This window comes from Elephas maximus, chromosome 1, assembly GCF_024166365.1.
Source record: "Elephas maximus indicus isolate mEleMax1 chromosome 1, mEleMax1 primary haplotype, whole genome shotgun sequence".
Classification (NCBI taxonomy): Eukaryota; Metazoa; Chordata; class Mammalia; order Proboscidea; family Elephantidae; genus Elephas; species Elephas maximus.
Genome location: NC_064819.1, coordinates 122623149 through 122650742, shown reverse-complemented (window position 1 = coordinate 122650742; position 27594 = coordinate 122623149). Strand labels below are relative to the sequence as shown.

The 27594-nt window shown below is 40.5% G+C and overlaps 1 protein-coding gene across 7 annotated transcripts in view; it reads left to right on the top strand.

Annotated features, from left to right (window-relative positions):
- The window catches only part of DST (dystonin), a 490994-nt gene that overhangs the window by 57954 nt on the left and 405446 nt on the right, over window positions 1-27594 (top strand). For all 7 annotated transcript variants that reach the window (XM_049894718.1, XM_049894699.1, XM_049894708.1 and 4 more), the window contains exon 3: window positions 1821-2021. In XM_049894718.1, the coding sequence (XP_049750675.1) occupies window positions 1821-2021 (201 nt within the window). The remainder of the gene's footprint in view (window positions 1-1820; window positions 2022-27594) is intronic.

Below are 27594 nucleotides of genomic sequence, written 5' to 3'. Positions count from 1 at the left end.
TTCTTTTGACCTGGGTGGTACTTTTGACCCTGTCAACTCCCCATACTTTTGTTTTTTCTCCCCTTGTTCATATTCCTAAGCCTGGTGTACAGGGTCTCCTGTAAGCAGATTCCAACCCGTCTCCCAGGCCCCATTCCATGTGAATCCTTTGCACATGTATTAATCTTTCAGTATCCCACAGAATCATGCCTTTTCTCATACCATGACTTCCCCTGAAATTCTTACTCCCCATTCTTTACTGAAAACTTAAAGCTTTTTATACATCTTTTAAAATTCGAAAGATCTAAAACCTCAAAGACCCTCCCCTGGAGCACTTAACAGCCCTCCCTCCAGTCTAATTTCCCACTATACATCACGCTTAGCCTGTACCCTTATCCTGGCACCTCCTCAAATAATGTTTCTTATTGCTAAATCAATGCACCATCCATCCGTCTATCATTTTACTTATTCGTTCATGCCTTGTGTTGTTTCCCTTGCGTGGAATATAGTCTACTAATTCTTCAAGTGCCACCCACTCAGCTAAGCCAAATATAGGTTATTCTTGGCTTCACTCATGGATTCTTACCGAAGAAATATACTCGACTCAGCACACTGTTACAGTAGCTAGTATATTGTCAAATAATTGGTTAATTCTCTCTGCTGACACTGAGTCCTGAACTGCCCACTTTAACCCGTAGTTACACATTCCCATGTGTTCATGAACCCTGTGTTAGACTTCTGCTCTCAAGTAAATTGTAAGCTACATGAGGACAGACACTGTTTTGCATAATTCTTTGATATTTCCCAGAGTTTTTTGCATACTCCCAAATGTGTAATATGGGTTAGCTGAAGTTGTTTCTGTTGTCTAATGAGATGGTCTTATTTTGAGAGAGAATGAAAATTATTAGCATTTTATTAAGCATCTACTGTTTACCAGATGGAGTCTTTTTACCAGATGGAGTCCCTAGGTGGTGCAAACGGTTAATGTGCTCACTGCTAACTGAAAGGCTGATGGTTCGAGTCTACCCAGAGGTACCTCAAAAGTCCTGGCAGTCCATTTCCCAAAACTCAGCATAGTTCTATTCTGACACACATGCGATTGCCATGAGTTGAAACTGACTCAACAGCAACTTTTTTTTTCTTTTTTTGCTAGATACTGTACTTGAAATTTTACATGTATTACTTTATTGAAAACTTCAAAAGCCCAGTGAGTAGAATGTTAAACATTTCACAGATTAGACCATTTGGACTCAGAAATATTTAATAAATTGCATAGCTACAACTAACAGGTCATAATTTGTATTCAGGCCCATCTGATTCCAAAGCTCATATACCCTGTACTCCACCACACTGTCTCCATTTTAATTTTTAGATCTTCTTTTCTGGCATTTTATAATAATACTTTGCATTCTTGCTTTCTTTCCTTCATCAAGAGCCTGCTGTCAGGAATGTAGAGTGGTACTTTACCCTGGTATGATAATTCAGGCCTGGTCTCTATACCCGCTTCATGCCAAAGTGGAAATACCCTTCTTCACATGTGGTCTGCTTTATATTTAACTAAAGCAATATGCCTACCCGCCTTTTTTCAGGCCTGGATTTTTACGGATTAAAACCATTTCTTAATGTAGAATAACTCCGGGCCCTGGAGCACCAGGGTGCTTTTTAGAATGCTTGTGGACAGATCTTGGCTGCATGTCGAGCCTCCTTGTACAGGCTCACTTTGGGAATGTGAGTGATCTCACTGAACTTGGTCACTTTTGAAGCTCTTTGTATAACTGGCCCCAGAGAATTTCCAAACTGAATACAAACCTGGATTTGTTTGGCTGTGTCTTCTGTCACAGGGATTCAGAGCAAGCCCTCGGCATATGAGAAGACGAGCTGCAGCGGCTGCAGCTGCCCGCCTGGAAGAAGCAAAGCCCCTTGTGGAAGTTCACCACCACAGTGAGCAAGAAGCTGCAGTGAGGAAACGAAGAATCAAGAAAAGCAGCCGAGTCCAGCCAGAATTTTATCACTCCGTTCAAGGTGCTTCAACCAGAAGGCCTGTAAGTAGAGATGGTCTTTTCTAAAGATATTAAATACATCGTAAAATAGTGTGGTCATGTGCTTAATTAAAAAAAAAAAAATTATCAAATGAACTTTAAACTATCAGCTTGTTTCTTATCCTGTTTTTTATCCCCAATAAGCGGCAGTCTACCCAGTGCCCAGTGCTGTCCAGTTGGTTCCTACTCACAACAAAATGTGGTTTCACAGCAGGTGCTAGGGGCAGATAGCTCCTGAAGAGGCCAGAGTTAGTCACTGTCAGGCAGACTGTTAGGAAAAATGGAGCTGAGGTCTTGAAGGAGAATAGGAGTCATGGGGTCAGTAAGCTGAGGTATGGTAAAGATAGGATCACAGTTGAAAAAGGGCAACCAAAAACAAAGTCAGTATCAGGATAGGAGAAGCAGTGCAGGGAAGGCTGGGGCTAGAGTCTGCGATGGTAGCTGGACCTCTCCAGGAGGCTCTTGGACAGTAAGGCCCGGACTTCTCTTGGCAGCCAGCCCAGAGTGACTCGTTAAGGGCCTCGGCCTTGTCAACTGGGACCTTTAGTTTAGGTGGTTGTGTTTCCATTTCTAACCGAGTGCCATTTGTCTCTGTTGGCTGTAGCAGTACCTTTCCTGAGAAATCCGGGGCCTCACTGGGTCTCTGCCTCCTTCACGCTTCCTGAACACATTGTTCTGTGTCCTCTGATTTTTTTTCTTCGTTGGAGTTCTGACACATGGACTTTTTACTGAGTCACAGTGACCTGAATAGAACAAATACTCAAATGGTAGCTCTTTTCTCTCCTCTCTCTTTTTTAAACTGTGAGCTCTTTGAAGGCCCTATCATCTGGTCTAGGATATCTCTTAGCATCTAAGCACTTAATGCAATCTATCAAATGAATGATTGATATTTATACATGAATATGTAGCTTATGAAATGAGTGGTATAGGTAGTAAGTGCTATAGAAATTCAGAGGACGGAGAGGTATTATCTTTTTTCAAATAGCGTGGTCAGGGGATATTACTTCATGGAAGAGATGGGGCTGAGTTGGGCTTAAAGATATGGGTAGGAATTCGACTACTAACCTGAAGCTTGGCGGTTCAAACCCACCCAGTGGCACGTGGAAGAAAGTCCTGGTGACCTGCTTCTGTAAAGAGTGTAGCCAAGAAAGCCCTATGAAACAGTTCTATTCCGTAACACATGGGGTCACCATAAGTTGGAATCAATTTGATGGCAGTGGGTTAGGTTTTGGTTTGAAGTCAATAGATGCTATTTCTGGGAGTTGGAAGGAGCAAAAGTTCTGAGAACCGTTTGGCTAGACGTAGGGGATTGTAAGAGAAAAGTACAAGATAAAACTGGAAAAAGAGACTGGGGCCAGAATACATTTCAGATGACCACTGGGTGTAAACTTTATTTTACATCCTTCACGGAGACAGTCGAACAAGTGAGTAGCATGACCAAAGCACTGTTTTAGGTAGATCGAACCGTCAGCCACATGCAGGATGAATTGGCGTGGAGCAGATCAGGAGCCAGTTAAGTAGGTACTGCAGTGGTTTAGGAGCCCTGGTGGTGTGGTGGTTAAGAGCTCGGCTGCTAATCAAAAGGTTGGCAGTTTGAATCCACCAGCTACTTCTTGGAAACCATACAGGGCAGTTCTACTTAGTCCTGTAGGGTTGCTATGAGTTGGAATCAACTCAACGGCAATGGTTTGGGTTTTGGCAGTAGCCTAGGTATGAACTTGGGCCTAACCTGTGGTACTCTGCTGGCATTGATAATCACTGCTGATGGGAATTAAGGAAAATCACACTCTGACGATGGCTTCACCCACTCTGCTGCTAGAGAATGGATTGAAGTGAGAGAGATTGTTGTTAGGTGCTGTCGAGTCAGTTCCGACTCACAGCGACCCTATAGGACAGAGTAGATCTGCCCCATAGGGTTTCCAAGGAGCAGCTCGTGGATTCAAACTGTCAACTTTCTGGTTAGCAGCTGAGCTCTTACCCACCACGCCACCAGGGCTCCGGGAGAGACATTAGAGGATGGGAAATAGCAGTGGAGTCTGTTGCTTAGCAAAAAACAACATTCTGAGGCGTATTCTTTAGGACAGCTGAAGCTCACTTCCTCTGTCTCCTCTCCGTGGTCTTGGAGACTGGAGCTTGGGAGGGTTGGTAGTGAGGAGCCTATTGGCTCTCTGTCTCAGGTTAGTCCCGTGCAGCCTTCTGAACATTATGGCCTTTGCTGACATTTCCCTGTTTTAATGCCATATGCGGGCTTGAGCTGAGGCCACTGCTGGATTTGGTTAGTTACAGTCAATAGTGTCTGCTCCAGCCACTCTTCAACACGTGTCTGAAGCCTGTGCCTTTTCTAACTTACACATTTGGAGAAGATCATTGTTACCACATGCTGCCATGAAAACAAATCTGATTGTGGCTTCGACAGGGTGATTCAGAATTATTTGAATGAATTTATATGAAGCACTCCAGACATTTCTAGTGGCAGTCTGAATAAGAAACAGGCCCACGAGTGAAGACTTAAATAGGATGTAGCTGCAAAGGAAGGTGACTCAGAAAATGTGACAGTGCAGTTTCAGCCTGCCTTCATTAGGACCATTCTTTTGAGAAACTGGGCCGCGTGTCACATGAGTGCATTATACTTTAGCATCTTTGAATGCTCTGACCTATTTACGTATCATTGTGTATTCATAATTTATACTCAAATGTACCTATGAGAAAGTAGCCCAGGTGGCACAGTTGTTAAGCGGTTGGCTACTAACCAAAAGGTCAGCGGTTTAAACCCACCAGCTGCTCCACATGTGGCTTCCATAAAGATTTACAGCCTTGGAAACCTTATGGGGCAGTTCTACTCTGTCCTGTAGGGTTGCTCTGAGTCAGAATCTACTCGATGGCAATGGGTTTGGTTTTTTTTGGTTTGGTACCTATAAGAATTTGTAATGGTGATCACTTATGTTAACTTAATATGTGTGTTTTTTTATTTCACTCTTTTGGAAGATTTGATATTTTTAATGATGAGTAGACTAAAAATTTATCCTGATTTTCTCTCAGCAAATATGTCTTGGGGTTTATACTGTATATTAAGACATGTCACTGGGCGTTTATGAATTTTCTGCAACATGGTGCCAAAAAGATAGATTCATATCTCCTTTTGTTCTTCAGTATTTTGATGTTACAAAGCTTTTTTATGTGTGTCTGAATTCTAGAGTTTTTAAAGATTATCATCATCATACCAAGAATTCTTGCATTTATTGCATGCTTATGACATTCTGGGCCTTGTTCTATATAGTCTTCCCTGTGTTTTCTCATTTAATCTTCCCAGCAATATTCTAGGGTAGGTAATCACTTTCCAGAGAAGGGAACCTACCAAGGTTACCTGGTGATAGAGCTAAGATTTAAACCCCGGCAATCTGACTTGAGTGGTTTGAGTAAAGAATGGAGAATTCCACATGATCACGTTTCTAGTGCTAGATATTTATCCTAATCAACCCTCTTATGGAAACCCTGGTGGCATAGTGGTTAAGTGCTATAGCTGCTAACCAAAAGTTTGGCAGTTCAAATCCACGAGGTGCTCCTTGGAAACTCTATGGGGCAGTTCTACTCTGTTCTATAGGGTCGCTATGAGTCGGAATTGACTCAATGGCAATGGGTTTTTTTTTCAACCCTCTTGAAGTATATTAATAATTTTTAGTCTCAGTTTTCCTACCTGCTTAGATTGTAGATATAGATGAGATCTTTCTGATTTTAACCATCACACCAATCAAAAGCTGTGTTAAAATGGTACTGAAGACCAAACTCATTTTTTGTCACACATTTTATGAACCTTCCCTTTTTGTGGCAGAGTGCATTGGAAATAACAAGTATCTTTCTGGCCTACTCAGGCTAACCTGTTAATGAGTAGCAGTTCCCAGGCCCAAGAAGTATACATGTGCTTGGGGTTGGAGGTGGGTAACCAAAACTAAACCTGGTGCTGTCAAGTCATTTCCGACTCACAGAGACCCTATAGGACAGAGTAGAACTGCCCTGTAGGATTTCCAAGGCTGTAATCTTTATGAAACCAGACATCTTTCTCCTGCAGACTGGCTGGTGGATTTGAACCATGGACCTCTCATTAAAGAGCTGAGTGCTTTAACCACTGTGTGACCAGAGCACCTTAGAGGTTGGGTAGAGGGAAATAAAAGTTTTAGAACACTTGAAAATAATCAAGCATACTGACTCTATGCCTATTACACTTAATTAATTTCAGTTTTTTTGCACACTACAACAGCATTGCCTACATTTGCTTGGTGACTTAGATTCTTTGAAACTTTCTTACTGATTAAATATCTGATTAAAAACAGCTACTGCTCCCAGATCATTGCCCAAGCTGCAGCTTGCTCTCCCTGCTGGCAGAACTTTGACCCATGCTTTTCTGTCTTCTCACTCCTGGAAAACCCATACCAAACCCATTGCCATTGAGTTGATTCCTACTCGTAAGACAGAGTAGAACTGCTCCTCAGGGTTTCCAAGGAGGAGCTGGCTGGTGGATTTGAACTGCTGACTTTTTGGTCGGCAGCCACTGCACCACCAGGTCTCCAACCGTCCGACAATTAACGTTGATAATCACTGCTGTTGCGAATTGATTACTGAGCCTGACAGCTTTGACTCAGAAGTTGGAAGACAGACAGGCTTAGCATGGGATGATTGGTGGCTTTCTTTTTTGAAATGGTGAACACGGAGAAGAAGCAGGTTTGGGTTAAGGGGCAGAAGTCAACATTTCTGATTTGGATATGTTAAGTTTGAAATATCTATAAGATATTCTAGATTTCATGGAAAGTATGAGTCTGGATTTGGGGTCATTAGCACATATTATTGTTGTTGTGTGCTGTCCAGTTGATTCTGACTCATAGTGACCCCATGTGACAGAGTAAAACTGCCCCATGGGGCTTTCTAAGCTGTAATCTTTATGGATTACCCGTAAACCCCAACCATGTTGCTGCTGAGTTGGTTCTGACTCATAGTGACCTTACAGGACAGAGTAGAACTGCCCTATAGGGTTTCCAAGGCTATAATCTTTACAAAAGCAGACTGCCATGTCTTTCTCCTGTGGAGCTTGGTAGGTTCAAATCGCTGAACTTTCTGTAGCAGGCGAGCACTTGATCACTGCACCGCTAAGGTTCCTTCTTCACAGATTACAGCCTAGAAAACCCTATGGGACAGTTCTACTCTGTCATATAGGGTTACTGCAAGTTGGATTTGACTTGATGGCAATGAGTTTGGTTTTGGTTTTATTTTTTAATTGTGCTTTAGGTGAAAGTTTATAGACCAAATTAGTTTCTCATTCAAAAATTTATAAACAAATTGTTTCATGACATCAGTTGCAATCCTGCATTGTGTCAGCACTCTCCCCCTTTCCTTTTCCACCCCAGGCTTCCTGGTTCCATTTGTCCAGTTTTCCTGTCTCTTCCTGCTCTCTCGTCTTTGCTTTTGGGCAGGTGTTGTCTATTTGATCTTGTATAATTGATTGCTCTAAGAAGCACATTCTTCACTTGTGTTACTTTTTATTTTATAGGCCTGCCTAGTCTTTGGCTGAAAGGTGAACTTCGAGAGTGCCTTCAATTCTGAGTTAGTAGGATGTGCAGGGGCCATAGTCTCAGGGGTTCTTCCAGTCTCTGTCAGACCAGTAAGTCTGGTCTTTTTATGAATTTGATCTTTTGTCCTACATTTTTCTCCCCCTCTGTCCAGGACGCTCTATTGTAATCCCAGTCAGAGCAGTTGGTAGTGGTAGCAGGGCACCATCTATTTCTTCTGGTTTCAGGGTCATGTAGGCTGTGGTTCGTGTGGTCTATCAGTTTTTTGGACTAATTACTCCCTTGAGACTTTAGTTTTTTTTCACTCTCCTTTGCTCCAGATGGGAAGAGAACGATAGTTGTGTCTTAGATGGCTACACGCAAGCTTTTAAGACCCCAGATGCTACTCACCAAAATAACATGTAGCACATTGTCTTTAACAACTCTGTTGTGCCAATTGATATAGATGTCCCCCAAGTCTATGGTACTTTGCCTTTGAGCCTGGGAACTTCATCCCTTGAGGCGATTAGGTATGTTTCTAAGAGATTTCCCTGACTGTGCCACTTGTGTGCTCGATTGTGTATATTAATATGAGGAGCACCTACAGTCATGCATGTATTTAGAAATTTCCCCCACTGCGCCTGTATCTGCTGGTGGGTGTGCTCCCTTAACCCCTCCCTCACCTTGGCATATCTATCTATCTATCTATCTGTGTGTCCATTCATAGATTATTGTTTGTTGCCTCTATTATTGCAGGATTATCTATACTATGTTGGTTTAATCTTTACGGAAGCAGATCTCCAGGTCTTTCTCCTTTGGAGCCCCTGGGTGGGTTTGAACTGCCAACCTTTTAGTTAGCAGCTGAGCACTTAACCATGTTATTAAATCTTTGGGACTGAATGGAATGACCAGGAAGTGAATATAGATTAGAAAGCTGAGTACTGAGCCTTGGAGTCTTCCATCATTGAGGAGTTCGGAGGAGGACTTCGGTTCCATTATAACTTCCAGGTCTTTCCTCAGAAATACAGGTGCTTTAGGCAGAGACATGCCCCAGAGCTATTGAATTCCATTTAAGGATGCTCTCATCTCAGGCGAAAGGCTTTGGTGATTCAGTGGTAGAAGTCTCAGGGATCCAAGCCTGATTCCCAGCCAGTGCACTGCAGTCACCGTCTGTCTGTCAGTGAAAGCCTGCATGTTGCTATGATGCCGAACAGGTTTCAGCAGAGCTTCCAGACTATGATGGACTAGGAAAAAAAGCCTGGTGATCTTCTTCTGAAAATCAACCACTAAAAAACCCTATGGGCCACAATAGTCTGACCCCTTTATTCATAGGATTGCCATGAGTGAGAGGACAACTTGATGGCAGCTAACACCAACAGCATCTCTAGACGATGAAAAGGCTACTCAGGTGGAGACTAGAGAAAGTAGCAGAAAAGGATTTCCCAGACATACTCATTACTTCCTTCCCTTCCTTGTCCTCACCCCTACTAAGCCTCTTCCTCCACTTCACCCTTCTTTTCCTTGTGTTGTTGGTTTCTGTTTTTGAGTCCTAAAGAAATTTTCTGCTTTCCTGATTGCAGCTTAGGTTAATGTAAGGCTGCAAGACATTTAGGGACATTGCATAGTTTTTATTTCTTTTTAATTAATATTGACAGGGTTTTAGGTCATCTTCATAGTTTGGAGCTTATTGGAGTATAGAAAAACCTAAGTATACACCCTTGATCTTGTTGAAAATATAGTAGGGTGTTTCTCTGTTCCTTTCCTGCTTAGATTATTAAATGGTCTTCCCTTTCCCTTTCCTTTTCAAGTATGTGGGACCAGACAGCTTTTCCCCTTCTGTGGAAGGCTTGACTATATAGCTCATACCTTAAACACTTTGGCTTAATTAATCTGCAAATACAAAGTTCTTAAAGGAAATGCTTATTGCCTTTTCCTCCTTGGAATTTTAGAGAATAAATTGAAATAATGAAGTCAAAGCATGTTCCAGATTCGTTATCTTATTTATTATGAACCACCACCCTGTGAGGTGGTTGGGACATATATTATTAACTGCATTTAACCAATAATAAAACTGAGTCTCAGTGACGGGTTCAACGTTATAAGGCTAGATAGAGTCAGACATCCCTTATCATTGCAACCTATTTAGGAGGGTTCTATTTCAGATAACACTTGGGGAATTGGGTGAGACATTTCCAGGAGAAGAATATAGATCTCAGTGGACCACAGAATTATGTACCTTCTCAACGTGACTCACTCCCAGGAAGCAGCCTTATATCTTGGACAACCTGCTCAGAGCCTGCATTATCTTTGCTGGTCACCCTAGAGTACCAGTTTGGGAAGTTCATTTTGTCTAATACTACAAAGTCCATGCATGCTGCAACTTCTGGAAATCCTATTCAGTTATCAAATGATAAAGGAGATAATCAAGTCTGATACTGGGGAATACCAATGGGTCATTAGCATTGGCCCTATACTATGTGCAACTTAGCATCACTAAGATGGATAAAGATCAGATACCCAAATTAATCTGATGTTAAAACTAAATTAAAGCGGGGTGACTGCAGACAAGGAGGCAGAAGAATCACAATAAAGGCTCAAGGTGAACAAGAGATAGTTACAAGTAGCAAATGCTAGAAAAGGATTTAATTACTAACTGAAGGACATGTCCTTATGCACCCAGTGCAGGAGTGACTGGATTGAGTATCAGATGACAGGACTTTTTATCATATTGTTTCATATAAATGAAATGACAGCTGGTATCATTACTCTTAAAAAAAGAAGACTACTGGAAATATAAACTCTTAGTTGACTTTTTAAGGGAAATTTTGTTACACATTTGCATATACTTAAAGCGTTATAGTCTAGAAGAAATTATACTGATCTAAAACAATATAATCTTGAATATTAATTCAAAATATTGTATTATTTCATGATCAGTTTGTGTTCTTGTGTCACAGACTGTTCAGAAACTTTATTTGGCAAATAAGAAAGATACTTTAATTTTGTTAAAAGCCAGGATTTCCAATGGCAGAGAGAAGAGATGTGAGTATAAAATCAGAGCAATAAATCCCTATAGCCCTACATTTGAATTGAATATATCAGTTTGAATTCATAATGAATTTTCTCATTTACAGAAAGTAAAAGTATTCTTACCTCTGTCCACTAAAAGTTCTCTGAACAATGACTAATTCAATAGCAATGAATACCACTAGCGGCGAGATTGTGGTATCCTGATATCGTTTCTCATGGAAACAGACAAAGGCTGTGTCTTCTGGTGGCAGAGCCTAAGATGGGGATTCTTGTAAAAGTGATTTATCCAGGATTGCTCTCAGGGGGAGAGTAAGCGAAGCAGGATAGGACAGGGGATGAAATCAAGGATATAGGCTCGGCTGCAGTCTAGCTTTAGCCTGGTCCTGTGTTGAGGACTGGAGTACAGATGGCACCACAGAATTAATACTAACTGAAAGCAAGCCTTATGTACCTCCCCTTGCCACCCAATAGTTAGTCACTGGGCCTGGGCTGCTGGGAGCAAGGGGATCCCAGGGGAGTTCTCTGAAAAGGGAGCAGATGTGAGCCATTAGCAGCCAACATTCATAGCAGCTGGGAGGTGGGTGCTGGCCTAGTGAAAGAGATCTGGGTGGGGCGCACATGGCAGCCATCACATACTCCTTGGAGAAATAGCTGATTCTAGATCTGGTATAGGAAGTATAATGAGCCTGGCACATCTTGTCAAAACAGAAAGCAAGGAAGTGTCAAAGAGTACTGGGGTCATGTCAGAAGGACTGTAGCAAACTTGAAGAGGTGCCTACTAATGATCACAGCGGATTGAAAAACTTCAGTATGTTTAAAATTTTAGGAATTTATGATTTTTTAAAAAATAAAACACGTCATTGGTGACCTTTGGGGAATGCTAGGGAGTCAACTCACTTTTCTAAATATTGATAAAGGGAAAGAATCAGGCATTATCCTGTCTTTGCTCTAAGAATTATTCCACACAGTAATCAAATAGTTGGTGAGAGAAGGAGTGATGGAATTAGAATGCCACCATTTTGCAAACTTAATGAAATAATGAGTCTAGACAATAATCATCGATGGCAGCTAACAACCCCGAAAGAGAGACAACCATACTTTATATATGGCTCCTGATGAAAGTATACAATAACTTATTATGACTTATTCTTGCCCAAAAAAAGGAGAAAAATTAAATCTAATTGCTAGTTCTAATGAGATTTACACAGAATATAGGGGACGGAGGAATATCTTAAATGATATAGCGAAGATGCAGTTAGCAAAATCCAAAAAGCCATTGCCGTCAAGTTGATTCTGACTTCAAGCGACTCTGCAGGACAGAGTAGAACTACCCCATATGGTTTCCAAGGAGCAGCTGGTGGATTCAAACTGCTGACCTTTTGGTTAGCAGCCGTAGTTTGTAACCACCATGCCACCAGGGCTCCCAGCAAAATCTAGACCATGGAAAACTCAAGGTAAATACCCTAGTTTCTTCAAGAAATAAATTGTAAGGGAAATAAAAAGGAAGAGTTAAAAATATTAGATTTAAGGGACCCATCAACTAAATGTAATGTGTAGGCCTTGCTTGAATGAACATATTAAATGTAAAAAAAAAATAATTCATGAGAAAATTGGGGGAAATTTGAATACTGACTGGATAGTTGATGCTATTAAGAAATTTGTGTTAATGTTTTAGATTGATAATGGTATTGTGATTTTGTTGAAAATTAGTCGTTATGTTTTAGAAATACACACTAAAATATTTAATGATGAAATAATAAGATCCCTGAGATTTGCTTCAAAATAATCCAGTGGAGTGGGGGAGGAATATGGGTAAGGATATAATGGAAATAACATTAGCTAGTGGTTGATACTTTTTGAAGCTGGGTGATGTGTAAATGGAGGTTCTTTATACTTTTCTATTTTTATATAAGTTTGAAGTTTTCCATAAGGAAAGGTTGAAGACATTAAAAAAAGAACCAAAGCTTTTTTCGAAGTTGCATCATCAATAATTTGCTTCATTAAGGCCCTATTCTGGCTTTTGTTTCTGTTAGAATGAATCTAAATTTTTGTCAGTAACATTTCTAAATCTCAGGGATATTTTATTATTAGAAAATGTTTAGAAAGGCAGAAGAGGGCAATGTTCCTATGGCTATCTTTTGATGCTTTTTATTTATTTTTTCTTCTTTTTTTTTAAACAAAGAACTGTTTATTTGTCAGTGTTTTACTCAGAACATTTTTATAATACCATATTGGTGAGTGGTATATAAAATGTGCCCATTATTTAAAACTTACACAGATATTGTAAAACAGATAAGGAATTTTATAGGTATATTATTTTTATTTTAATATTTAAAAGTTGATTCTTTCCTTGATATTGCTGCTTCTGTTCTTTATAGATTTATTGATACTAGAACAGAATCATTATTGAAATAAAACAAGTTGGCCCTAAGGACAAAGAACTGTATACATTGCCTGACATTGTCTTGTTGAAACTCATGTGATATCTAGTCTTAAATTTTTTTCATCGTAAGTAGAATTCTTCCATTCCAGCATCTTCTCACAAAGCTCATGAAATTTTGATGATGGCTTAAATGCAAGGTAGAGTTGCCCTATCGATTTGAGTTAATCTTTAATATTGACAGCATATTCCATTATATGACTCTCTATTCAGGAGATGGTTTTCCAGTTGTAGATTATTTGCTTTCATTTTGCTGCTTATACTTTTACTTTTCTGTTACTAAATAGGGAGGCAAGCTGATGATTTACACAACTCTGACTCTCTTTAAAACTTAGTTTAAAAAGTGTGAAACTATCAATTAGGATTCTTTAGAATTATTCATGAATTTATCGGCCCTGTTAATAATGGGCATGAATAATTGAGAACTGATTATAATTTTTAGCTGTTTTGCCAGGTACAACAAAATACCCCATATAGCTTTTCAAAAACTGGGTAGCTGGGCTTGGATATCTTTAAGAAGCGGTGGCTTCTGTTAAGGGTGATGGAAAAGGTTAGAAATGACAATGGTAATGTTGCGCAACGTGATGAATACAATTAACGTCACTAAGCAATTGCACAAGTGAAAAATGTTGAAATGGCAAATGTTTTGTTACAAACGTATTTGCCACAATAAAAAAAAATCCAGTAAGCAAAATACTTATCATCACTCCCATGGTAAATTCTTCATCTGTTTGCCCATCTGTCCATCCACTCACGCGTTCATCCATCCGTCCGTCCGTCCATCCATCCACCCATCCCTCTGTCCATCCACCCATCCATCTATCGATCCACCCACCCACCCATCCATCATCAAATAATACATAAACAATGATGAAATGGCAAGGAACTGGTGAGTGAGTTTGTTAAAGTTAAGTTGAAATTATTATTCTATTATTGGAAATAATAGTTTGAGTTAGTTTGATCGTGATTTAAAACCACCTAATAAATCAGGGAAGAAAAAAAAAGCAATGGGCCTTTACAGGACATGTCTTTCCTGCTATTGACTTTTATATGTAACTTGAAACCACAGAAAAATCATTATTTTTAAATTGCCGGCATAAGTGTTGAAAACGAGCCCCCTTTCCTTAGCTATCAGAATAACCATTTCCCTTCATCTGTGATAATAATCAGTTGTAACATACTGCTTTCAGCCTTTCTCCTCCTTCTGCATTCCAAGAAGGTTACACATTATTAGCCACAAACCTTTGTCCCAGAAGTTCAGAAGGGTAAAATTTATGTGTTTAATCTAAATACATGCTTTAAAGTGGAGTTTTGTGCTCATTTGACTCTGGATTTTTAAACAAAGAGAGGTCAGGAACATCATTAGCCAAGATTCTTGGCACCTTTTGTTCTGGTGCCCTTTTTTTTTGGCATCTCTGTTAAATTGAAGATCAGCCAACCATTCACTCAAGTGTGAACTAGAGTTAGTCAGGCTTGATTTCTTATAGTGATGACAAATTAGTAGAAATTAGAAATTGTGATTTTCACCATCAGAGAGAAATCCATTGGATTAGATATCTGATTGTATCTGATTGTTGATCTGCTTTTGAGTTGTATTGTGGCCTGTTCTCAGAAGTAAAAGACTGAGTATGGCTGGAGAGTTTTGAAATTCTGTGGCCCACAGCCTTTCTTAAAGACCTGGACAATTCCTTTTTTAATATAAAAATAAACTGTTGGGTTTTGGGGTGGGAGGTGGAGTGGAAAGATGAGTCAGTAGAATGTCAGGCATGGTCTGATTCTTTTGGCAATTATTTATTGTTTGTTTTATAGTCTTAGTTATTTTCACTGGTGCTTTTTTATGTCCCTAGGTATATATCAATTTTGAGGAAGAGAATATTATCTATTATTAGGCACTGTATAAGTATTTCATTAATTAATACTTTAAAATACCCTTTTCACTAATTGTGGAGCCAGACATGTTGAAAAGCAGAAGAGTATTGCTTTCTTAAAAAAATAATGAATAGTTTTTCCAAAGCTATTTCTTTATTTTAAGTTCTTTTTTTTGCTTTTACAATGAGGCAGTACAAGGAAAATTATGTCACCTTAGAGGGAAAAGACTGTACTTTGTGTTCTAAACCTCAGCCCCACGGAATTGTGGTATTTCAATAAATTTTTAATAATGATGAATCTCTGCTTTACTTTTTCTCTAAATAGTATTGCCTAGCCAACATGGAGTAAGAGAAAGTTGTAAGATGAGAAGTCACTGTGAGCAGAAGTAGAGAAAAGGAAAATCATTGACTCAGCTATCTTGATGAATTGCCAAATCAGATTGTATTTTTTACATTCATATACCTTTTTTGATATTCTTGTGAAAGTTATCTGTTCAACCTGGGGACAGAAGATGTCTAAAAGTTTTTTTTAAGTCATATGCTACAGCAGTACCTGCTTTATTAATGGTCTGGACCCAATTTAATTTTGCTTAAACTAAGACTTAAACAAGGAGCCCTGGTGGTGCAGTGGTTAAGCACTTGGCAGCTAACCAAAAAGTTTATAGTTCAAACCCACCCAGTGGCTCTTTGGGAGAAAGTCCTGAACATCTGTTTCCATAAAGATTACAGCCAAGAAAACTCTATGGGGCAGTTCTACTCTGTCACATGGGGTTGCTATGAGTTGGAATCCACTTTATGGACTGAACAACAGCAACACTAGGAGGTGCTCTATGCTTTTGGGCAAATGAGTTACTTAGCTTCTCTGTGCTCCAGATTCCTTAACTATAAAATGGGGATAACTTCATAATGTTAGCGTGAGGATTAATCTTTGTAAAGTGCTCAGAATAGTACTTGGCACATAGTGAGTGCTATATCTCCTTACTATTAGTATTTGTTGACTGCCTAGGTGTGGGATAGGGTACTAGATGTACAAGATGCTGGAAATGTGGAGATGAATAACCTAAAGTCCCCAGCCTCAAGGATTTTAGAGCCTTGTGGCTGTGTGACAGGAAAATAAACAGGTAGTTGCAACCTGGTGTGATACAAGGTGCTCTAAAAGAATATTAGAGAGTCACTGTCTCAAAATAGGGAGATCATAGAAGGCTGCCTGGAAGAAGTGTTTGCTGAGCTGAGTCTTGACGGACTAATTGAAGAAATGAGGTAAAGTTTCTAAGCAGAGGGAGCGGCGTGTACAAAGGACCTGAGCGAGAGAGAGCTTTGTCTGTTTGGAAACTGAAAATAATTCCTAAAGAAGCTGGTATAGAGTGTGGGGCTAGGAATGACTGAGGTCACAAAGGGCTCTGTTTGCCATGCCAAGGATTTGAACCTATATCTTTTGGCATTAGGGGCTACTGAAGGATGGTAAGTGGCCAGTTTAGGAAGATGAGTCTAGCTGCCAGCATGGCAAATGAATTGAAACAGTACAGTACAGTGTTAATGTCAGGGAGGCCAATGCTTTTGTCCAAGTAAGAAATGAGGGCCTGAATTAAAGTAGGTACAATGCAGATGAAAAGGGAGGGATTAATTTGAGAGCTACAAGGGAGTTAGAATAAATATAACGTGGTGACAAATGATATATAGGTTAAGGAAAAAGGAGAAGTTAGAAGTTTTTTTTTTTTTTTTTTTCCCCTCAAGTGTCTAACCTTAGCAAATGGGTATATTCTAGAGTCTTTCAGTAAAAGAGGAAAGAAGCAAGATGAGGGGAGTAGGGTGGGGGGAAGGGGAAGATTTTTATGTGTTGATTTTGAAGTGCCTGTGAAACATCTAAGACGTGGTGTGCAGAAATCAGTTGGAAATAAGAATATGGAACTCATAGGAAATGACAGGTTGGCAATATAGATTTGGTTGTCACCAGCACACAGAATGTTGTTAAAGCTGGGGGAGTTAATGAGACTAGTCAGGGAGAGTATATAGTATGAGGAAAGAAGAGGTTTTTACGCTGAAATTCTAGATAATAATATCATCTGTCATCTGTTGCTGTTGTGTCAATTCCGACTCATAGTGACTTTCTAGGACAGAGTAGAACTGCCCCATACAGTTTCCAAGTAGCTGCTGGTCCATTCCAACTGCTGACCTTTTGGTTGGCAGCCTAACTCTTAACTGCTATGCCACCAGGGCTCTATGTAATAATATTGGAGGATTAAGTGAAGGAAGAGAAAGCCATCAGGATGAAATATACAGAAGAATCATTCAATGAGGAAAGCCTGGGAAGAATGTGCCACAGAAGGCAAGAAGAGAATGAACTCCAAGAAAGGAGCGGTAATGCTATAAAGTATTGCCAAGGAGTCAAGAAGGATGAAGACCGAATTAGTGCCCTGAATTTTAATTAACAAAGAAGACTTGAGTGTTTTGGGAGGAGGCAATTTTAGTGATAAAATGTTGAGCAGAAACCAGATTTCAGTGGATTAAAGAAAGTATGGAACTTTTGATTGCAAGATGTCAAGTACAGGGATCACAGTAGAGGGTCCTGGACAGAGCTGGAGAAGAATGTAGAACAAAATTCTAACTCAAAAAGAAAGACCAAACTTGCTGGCCTGACAGAGACTGGAGAAACCCTGACAGTATGGCCTCCGGACGCCATTCCAGCTCAGTAATGAAGTCACTCCTGAAGCCAAAGAGCAGACAGGCCCATAAAACAAAACGAGACTAAAGGGGCATACCAACCCAGGGGCAAGGTCTAGATGGCAGGAGAGAGCAGGGAAGCTGGTAATAGGGAACTGAAGATTGAAAAAACTTGTTGACATGTTGTGGGTTGTTAACCAATGTCATAAAGCAATAAGTGTACTAACTGTTTAATGAGAAACTAGTTTGTTCTTTAAACCTTCATCTAAAGTACAATAAAAAAAAAATGTCAAGTAAAAACCTTTCAATTCCTGACCCCTCTTGAAAAATCACTTTAAAACAATAATAATAAGAAGAAACTGAAAGACAGTCAATCTTTGATGAAACTGGGAGACATCTGTAATCTTGAATCGCAATACATGAATATGAAAAGCAGATGACTTGGCCAAGAAGAGGCAATGTATACGGAGAATCAAACTGTGTGTCCTCCCCCCACTTCAGACGCAGTCAGGAATTGGAATCTCCAGGTTTTGTGGGAGGTGGAAGTGAGGCAGGGACTGCAAATAGGAATTGTTTGAAAGTCTTTAAAAAAAAAAAAAAAATTTTTTTTTTTTTCTGTGTAAGAGCATATCAACCAGATTACCTTCTTCTTCATTCCCACAGAAAATTGGAAATATAATTTCTGAAGAAATTAAATGAGAGTCTGTGGACTCAGGAACAACAGGTATTGAGGAAGGTGGGAATGAAGTGTGGGGATGAGTTTGAGATAGTCTGATAAGACTTCTTGCCTCTTGACTTCCATCCCTACTCACACACTCCCAGCTCCAGAATGCTAGTATGTAGGCTTATACTTCCCAGGCCCGAGACTTGAAGAGCCTTTTGTGAAGAAACTGAATCATCTGAGAAGAAAGACCTGCAGATATTAGCGGATCTCCTGTGAAAAAGTCAACTGGCTACCTAATTACCCATGAATTCCACAGTGAATCCCACCAGTTGACCAACTTTGTCCAGCCATGCTTTGGTGAAGCCTTCCAGTTGACAAGCCTAAATCAATTTAAAAATGAATGGGAGCATCAATTGGTCTCAACCCAACTGGAACAAAGGAGAATGAAGACCAGCAAAGACATAAGGTAATTATGAGCCTAAGAGACAGAAAGAGCCCCATAAACCAGGAACTGCATCAGCCTGAGACCAGAAGAACTAGATGGTGCCTGGCTACCACCGATGCCTGCCCTGACAGGGAACACAATAAAGAACCCTTGAGGGAGCAGGAGAGTAGTGGGATGCAGACCCCAAATTCTCATAAAAAGACCAGACTTAATGGTCTGACTGACACTAGAGGGACCCTGGTGGGCATGGTCCCCAGACCTTCTTTTAACCTAAGACAGGAACCATTCCCAAAGCCAACTCTTCAGACAGGAATTGAACTGAACTATGGGATAGAAAATGATACTGTTGAAGAATGAGCTTCTTGGATCAAGTAGACACATGAGATTATGTGAGCAGCTTCTGTCTGGAGGGGAGTGAGAGGGCAGAGGGGATCAGAAGCTGGCCGAATGGACATGAAAAGAGAGAGTGGAAGGAAGGAGTGTGCTGCCTCATTAGGGGGAGAGCAATTAAGAGTATACAGCAAGGTGTTCATCAATTTTTGGATGAGAGACTGACTTGATTTGTAAACTTTCACTTAAAGCACAATAAAAATTAAAAAAAAAAAATGAATGGGAGATGAGGACATGGAGAGAACATTGTAGATTACTCTTCAAAGAAGTTTGCCTAAAAAGAAAAAACCAAACCCATTACTCAAATTTACTGAAAAGTTGAAAGAGTAGTACAATGAATAATTGTTATTAACCTATTGTCACATTCAATAGTTTTCTCTCTCTTTTTTTGCAAAACAATTAAAAATAAGTGTGGACATCATAGTTTCTTCATCCTGCATCTCCTAAGGATAAGGATACTTTCCTCCATAATGACAATACCTGTATAGCACCTAAGAAAATTAAGAATAATTTCTTAATACCAAAAACTCAAACCAAACCCATTGCTGTTGAGTCGATCCTGACTCACAGTGACCCTATAGGACAGAGGAGAACTGACCCATAGGATTTCCAAGGAGCAGTTGGTGGATTCGAACTGCTGACCTTTTGGTTAGCAGCTAAACACTTAACCACTGCACCACCAGGGCCCCAGAATGAGAGAATTAGGCAGTAGCTAAAGCGAGTGTAGGTTTCAGGAGGGTATTTCCTAAGATGGGAGACATTTGAGATGTTTTAGTTAGAAAAAAGGGCACTGTCTTTGGGCTCAGGGAAAATGAAGGTGAATGTTAGAGCAGAAATAGGTAAATTTTGGGAATGGTAGAGGTTGTTAATTACAGACAATGTTGGATATATTTGTTGATGTTGGATACATTTGCTCAGGGATCAGGCTGGTTGAGTGATGTTTTCAAAGCAAGTCTCAGCACTTTAGGAATAGGAGTTAAGGTGAATGTTTTGACTGATGTTGGATTGAGGGGTAAATTGGTAGATCTAGGAAAGGGGCCTGGGATACTGATGTCAAGAGAGTGCTTGGAATGATGATGCATCATGAGGCTGGATAAGAAATCATAAGGGCAGTAATGGATCTGACCAGGAACAAAGAGGATTGGAGGTCTGGGTAGGCTTAAAGAGGAGTGAGGAAACTGGAGAGCTGAAAATTTGAGGTCACTTTGTTGGACTTGAATGAGAGATTTTAGAGTTGATTCAGTTCCAGGTGATGCTGTCATCCAGAAGTGGGCTGTGGGAGTGGCTGGCTGGAGAGGAAAGAAGGTGACAACTATTGGAGTTTAGTAGGTTAGGAACCTTTGAGCCTGATGTTCTGGATGGCTCATCCGCATGAATGTGGAAGTCTTCTCGGAGGATGACAGCACTCAGTGGAGGAGAAGCAGTGAGTCAGGTGCCAAAGTCCTCAGTCAATGCAGGGGTGTGGCCAGAGGTCAGACGATGGCATATCATTCAGGGGGAGGTGGGAAAGGGGTGACATTGGACGATGACTTGGACCTTAGAGGGGGTGGGCTTTTGACGGAACCCCGGGAGAAGGAGCCAGCCTGCTAGAGGATGCAGGTGTACCGGGAGCAGTCACTTACTGGGTATATGTGGAATGATTAAGGTAAGACAAGCAGTGGAGATGACTTGTTTTCTGAGGAGGTAGTGCTTGTTGATGATGGACGGAAGGCTCCAAAGGGCACCTAGAACAACTTGGCGGGGAAGTCAGTAGTGGAGGAGGTGCAGAGTAGCAGGAGGAAAATAGTCTTTGACAGGAGAGGCACCCGTGGGTCTTGAATTGGGGGTAGTAAACAAGGATCGCAGGGATGATTGGTGTCATGGGTGAGTTTACCTGGCCAGGTAGCGTACCCCTTAGGGGCCTGTGAGCTTTTCAAAGCCCTGTTGGAATGACTGAGACCTAAAAGACAAAAACAAAACAAAAAACAAACAAACAGAAAACTATTATTGATTCCAAAATAGACGTTTGGAACTTGAGCTTTAAAAAAAAAAAAGTCATCTTTAATTTGTTGTTATTGTTAGCTGCTGTCCAGTCAGCCCCTGACGCATGGCAGCCCTGAAACGCTTCCGGGTCGTGCACCATCACCATGATTACTTGGGGATCTGACTGTTGTGATCCATAGGGTTTTCATTGGCTGATTTTTAGAACACTAGGCCTTTCTTCCTAATCTATCTTAGTCTTGAAGCTCCACTGAAACCTGTTCAGCACCATAGCAACAGGCAAACCTCCACTGACAGACAGGCGGTGGCTGTGCTTGAGCTGCTCTGGCTTTATTTGGGGATTTTTCAATCAGACTTTGTTGTCTTGTCTTCTGTCCCCTGAACAGGTGCTTGGCCATCAAAGTGACGCTATAGGTCACAGGGGATCAGCATCCGATCTCTAGGCTTTTGTTTTCTTCTCTCCCTGGCCTCTGAGGATTTTCCTTACTCTTCTGCCACCTTACTGATAGATTAGATATATTTATATTTTTAAATTTTGTCCAGGATTGTTGTATAGTGGGAAGATTTATGGGGATGTGAAACCTGCAATATATCTGAGAAATCGTTACCTTGTGATTGTGTGACTAAAGAGATTCCCCAAAGTGAGCTCTCTCAGAGCAGAGCCACGTTTACCCCAAAGTTCTAGTGACATCTGTCAGCAGAGCCATTGAAAGTTAAAAATCTGGACATCATTGTCAAAGTTCACCCCATCTCCAGTCATGGAGCTATGACACAGCTTTTAATTCTCATTTCTAGTATAATTTCATTTATACTTAGGGCACTACAGTACAGTTAACCAATTGCTTCTCATTTCTTAGTCTTAAAACAGATGACACAGCATCTTGTATTTCCTGCAAAGAGAAGAGTTCAGTTCACTTAAGATATTGAGAAGTTTTCTGGTGACTCACTTATTTTCAGGTCTCGAATTTCAGTACATATTTATCATTTCCGTGAAATGAAATCAACTTCCTAATTGCACAATATTTTGTTATAATTTGGAGCTAAACATAAAACCTCAAACAGCAAAAACATTGGTATAATATTTTCATGACAAAAATCCAGATAAATTATTGAACACCAATTGTAGCTGTCATGTTAATTTATATGATTGTTTTTGGTAACTAACAACTTTCTTAAACAGTGTGGTAGCCCAAAATATATTTTCTTTCGGAGGAGCTCAAGTTATGGGATTAGGAAAGAATGTTTTCTGTTTTCTTCCTTGTATTTTTTTATGTGATACTTAGTATATGTCAAAAAAAAAAAAAAACAACCTTATTGCCGTCGAGTTGATTTTGACTCATAGCGACTCTGTAGGACAGAGTAGAATTGCCCTATAGGGTTTCCAAGGCTGTAATCTTTACGGAAGCAGACTGCCACATCTTTCTCCCATGGAGCAGCTGGTGGGTTTAAACCACCAACTTTTCAGTTACCAGTCAAGTGCTTAACTGCTGCACCACCAGGGCTCCTACTCAGTACATAAATACCCCTTAATTCTAAGCTGTTTAACTTAGTCCAGGTAAATAAGTTATTTATACAGACTCTTTATAAATTTGAAGACAAAACATATTAGAATTTGGGCATCAGGAATACCTCAGAGGCAGACTCATGGCCAATTTAAGAATCTCAAAGATCATCCAGCTGGTTTGAGAACACGAAGCCCACCCAGAAAGGTGACCTAAGATGCCAAACATCATCTATCTAGTCACAACTAGAAACACGACCAGCTAGCTGAATACATTCCCTTCCATGCTGTGGTATTTTCCCTGTTTATGTGCCATGTTTAACTAAGCATTTAAATTTCTTTGTATTTATAAATTAAAAAGTTGTTTCTCTTTGTATGCTTTATAAAATGAACTGACTTCCCACCCTATTCTTAAAACTAGCTTTGAAAACCTAGACATTTTACTGTTCCTTTAAAACTACCTAATAATCTTTGGAATTTATGGGAGTAGCAAGCAGGCAACACAAATTTCTCAGGTTTATTTCTAGAACACATGTAATCACTATGACTCCAGGCGAACTTATCTGTTTATTAGAGCAAAAGAATCAGGAAGTCTGAGATACAGACATTTCAGGATACGAGAGAAGTGAAAATAGCTTCTTCTGAAATGAAAATAACAGCGTTTTATAAACGAATGACTATCATTTCCTGTTTTTTTTTTTTTCAATCCTATTAAAAACTGGTTTAGAACTTCATCAAATTTCTGTAGCTCCAGGGATAGCCGTAAATAAGTGAGGCTGTACAAGAAAATAAGTTATAAAGACACACAGACATTTCATGTCAGCAGCATCTTTATTGTTGCTAATTGACAACAATAATGGTTGCTGGCATTTCTTACACATTTTCTGTGAACCAGGCACTGTGGGTTTAGCTCATGCAATCCTAACAGCTACCCTGGGAGGTAGGTTTTGTTTATAGGTTAGAAAACTAAAGCTCAGAAAGGTTAAGTAGCTTGTCCAAAGTCTCTCAGCTCCTAAGTGGTAAAGCTGAACCAGGAGGCACGTAACTCTGCCAGATCCAGGGCATGTCTAACCTCAGTTCTGTTATCTCCCAGTCAGCTTGCTGAGAGCAGCTTCATTTCTGGTGTATGGTTAGGAGAGTCTTAACTGTGGGTTATGAGACTATGTTATGAACAAATATTTTGCTTTAAATCCTTGTTCCAGGAGAGAATCCAGGGTAAGTATAATAGGCAGTGATTGTGGTGGGAAGGAGGATAAATAGGAAGAAACTAATATTTTTTGAAGGAAGCCAGTATTTATTGAGTACTGACTATGTACTAAGAAGTACAGATGATTTTTCAAAATTCATTATTATTCATCTTTTTATTCCACAAATATCTCCTGATCACCTGTTATGGATTTATCACTGTGCTAGGAGCTGGGATATAGCAGTGAATGAAACAAAGTTCCCTGCACTCCTAGAGTTTATACTTCAGTGGGGAAGACAGACAAAAAACAAATAAACAAATAAATAGATAACCAGTCAGGTTTTTTTGTGGGGAAAAATGAAGCGGGTTGCTTGGAAAGGGGGACATGTTATATAGGGTTGTTAGGGAAGAGCTTTCTTTGAAAAGGTGCCTTTTTTTTTTTTTTTTTAATGGTGCTTTAGGTGAAAGTTTACAGAGCAAATTAGTTCCTCATTAAACAGTTAATACACAAAATGTTTTGTGGCATTGGTTACCAACCCTATAATGTGTCAACACTCTTCCCTTCTCCTCCCCGGGCTGCCTATTTCCATTTGTCCAGTTTTCTTTTCCTCCCTGCTTTCTCATCTTTGCTTTTGAGCTGGTGTGTTCATCAGTCCCCTATGTGTGAATTGAACTATGACTCACATTCCTCATGTGTGTTATTGTTGGCCCTATATATCTGTCTAATCTTTGGCTGAAGGATGACTTCAGGAGTGACTTCAGTACTAAGTTAAAAGGGTGCCCAGGGCCGTACTCTCGGGTTTCTCCAGTCTCTGTCAGACCAGCAAGCCTGGTTTTTTTTTTTTAAATTTGAATTTTGTTCTGTATTTTTCTCCCGCTTTGTCTGGGACCCTCTGTTGTGATCCCTGTCAGAGCAGTCAGTGGTGGTAACTGGGCACCATCTAGTTGTTCTGGGCTCAGTCTGGTGGAGGTTGTGGTAGCTTTGGTCCATTAGTTCTTTAGGGTAATCTTTCTCTTATGTCTTCCATCTTCTTCATTCTCCTTTGTTCCAGCTGGGATGGGAGCAGTAGATGTATCTTAGATGGCTGCTCGAAGGCTTTTAAGTCCCCAGACACCATAGTTGGATATAGAACATTTTCTTAATCGACTGTGTTATGCCAGTTGAGCCAGATGTCCCTCGAGACCATGGTTCCCAGCCCTCAGTCCAGTAGCTTGGCCTCTCAGGGTGTTCGGATGTGTCTGTGAAGCTTCTGTGATTTGGCCCTGGTCAAGTTGTGCTGCTTTCCCCAGACTGTGTACTGTGTTACCCTTCACCGAAGTTACCACTTATCTACTATAGTTAGTGTTAAAAAGGTAACTTTTGAGCAAAGACGTGACAATAGATCATGAGGCCTTGTAGGTCATGGTATGAGTTTTGGATTTTACCCTGAGTGAGGTGGGAAGCCTTTGAGCGTTTTGACCACAGGCATGTTATGCTCTAACTTGTATTCTCTACATTTAGTTTCCGTGTGGAGAATAGACAAGGAGAGAAGAAACGAGATCAGGTAGAAGACATTTTGCCGTAATAGTCCAGGCAGCAGACAAATGTGACTTGGAATAAGAGTAATATGGCTATCCTTTATTGAATGCATATTATTCACTTTTTGTATATCATCTCTCGTCATGTTCAATTGAATTACGTTATCCTTGTGCAGCAGATGATAGGATTAAAAAGCTCTTGTTAGCTGCGTCTAGTCGGCCCCTGGCTCATAGTGACTCTGTGCAGAATAGCATCGGGCCAATGTGATCCGTAGGGTTTTCATTGGCTGATTTTTTGGAAATAGATGACCAGGACTTTCTTTCTAGCCTGTTTTAGTCTGGAAGCTCTGCAGAAACCTGTTCAGCATCATAGCAACATGCAAGCCTCCACTGAGAGACAAGTGGTGGCTGGAAATTGAACCTGGATCTCCCTCATGGAAAGAGAATCTACCACTGGACCATCACTGCCCCCTAAAAGGTCTTGCTGGTGGTATTGTTGTTGGGTGCCCTCAAGTTGGTTTTGACTCATAGTGACCCTGTGTGACAGAGTAGAACATTCTAGCCCCATAAGGTTTTCTTGGCTATAATCTTTACAGAAGAAGATCACCAGGTCTTCCTCCTGCAGAGCCACTCTTAGATGCTTAGAAATTTGCTTAGGTTACACGATTATGACTACTGGAGCTTTCTACTGAATCTACAATTTTGGCACAGGTCTTTAAAATGAGGGCTGTCATTTTAGGGTGTCCTCCTATATGCTAGATCTGGTCTTAAGTGCCTTGAGTATTTTATCTCTTATCTATAGAACAACTATGACAGATAGTCCCCTGCTATCTCAAAGTTCATCTTATGCCACTTCATTTTTACAAAAGACCTGTATTAAAATAAAAAACACAAACCCACTGCCATTGAGTCAACTCATAACCACCCTATAGAACAGAATAGAACTGTCCCCAGTAGGGTTCCCAGGGAGCAGCTAGTGGATTTGAACTGCTGACCTTTTGGTTAGCAGCCTCAATGCTTAACCACGGTGCTACCAAGGGTCAATACCTGTTTTTGCTAACCAAAAGAAACCCAAAGATGATTTTCGCTTTTACAGAAAAGGTGAAAAGTGAATATAGCATTCCTGTATGTAAAAAGCTGGTTTGGGGGCATGCACCCTCCTCCTCGCTGTCGATGGGCTCAGTAGGTGAAAACCAGGTCAGAGCTTCAAGACAGGTACCAGTCCCCCACAATCATCTTGGTAATCTCAGGGATGCAGTGGTCTGGGAACTCGAAGTGCAATGTGGTCTAAGGGGACGGCAGATCCGGATGCTGCAGTCCAGGCCCCTGGGGCCCGGTGGAGCCTGGTTAGAAAGCCCAGCAGCTCTTCCCCCTATGCCACTGTCTTCTCGGCCTTTCTCCAGTGCCGCCCCCTCTCCTGAAGGTCCCTGGGTGCACCCCACCATCCCTGGGTGGCCTACCTTGCCAGGACCATCCTCTGCAGTTCCCTCGCGGGTTTTTTGTATTATTTGGTGAGATTGGCAGGTTATTTTTTGGGTCTGGGAATGCTCAGAAATTTTTCCGATATAAATTAATGGTGATTGCTTCTTCACTAAATGCCACTTCAGCTTACCAAAGGTAAGCTACTGTTGGATAGCGCTGGAAACCCATATTCCCACTTGTAGATGAGGAATCCAAGGCTCAGAAAAGTCGTGACAAAGAACGGCAACAAGGTTATATATTTAGTTAGTGGCAGAGCTGGGCGTTGAAGCCCTGAGGCTCATCTGGTTTTAAAGCCCATGTTTCCCACCATACCTTGATACATTCCAGAATTCCTGTTCTGGCATGAAGAATTCTTTCTGTAGGCCTCCTACTGAATTATGGTAAGGCAAAGAATTTACCAAAATTGTGAAAAAATTTTATGTTTCTTTGCCTTTCCGTCTTCCTCCTTGTCTTTGATTGCTTTCAGATGATCCGGATCATCCTTTGAAGAGGAAATAGCCTGATAGGTTGCTAGTAGCTTAATATGGCTGCTCATATTTTATCATCCCTCCTGTGTTATTGGCATTTTATAAACCTATCACAGGGTGAAAGACATTGGAGTGAATCTCTAATGGTAGAATTTCAGACATTGTGATACCAGTTTTTGTCTAACAGATCTTCTGACTCGCATCAGATCACATCATAGATTGTATTTTCCGTGGAGAATCAGGAAGGCAGGTGAGAAGATAAGGCCGTCTGTGTCTATTAATCAGCAAAATGGCAATGGTGAACTTTTACTCTGTACTAGGGAAGCAGAAGGCTGGATTTTCGTGTTTAAATTAAAAGCCTGAGATCCAGACAGTATTTCTCTTGAGTAGTATTAGAATTGGGGCCA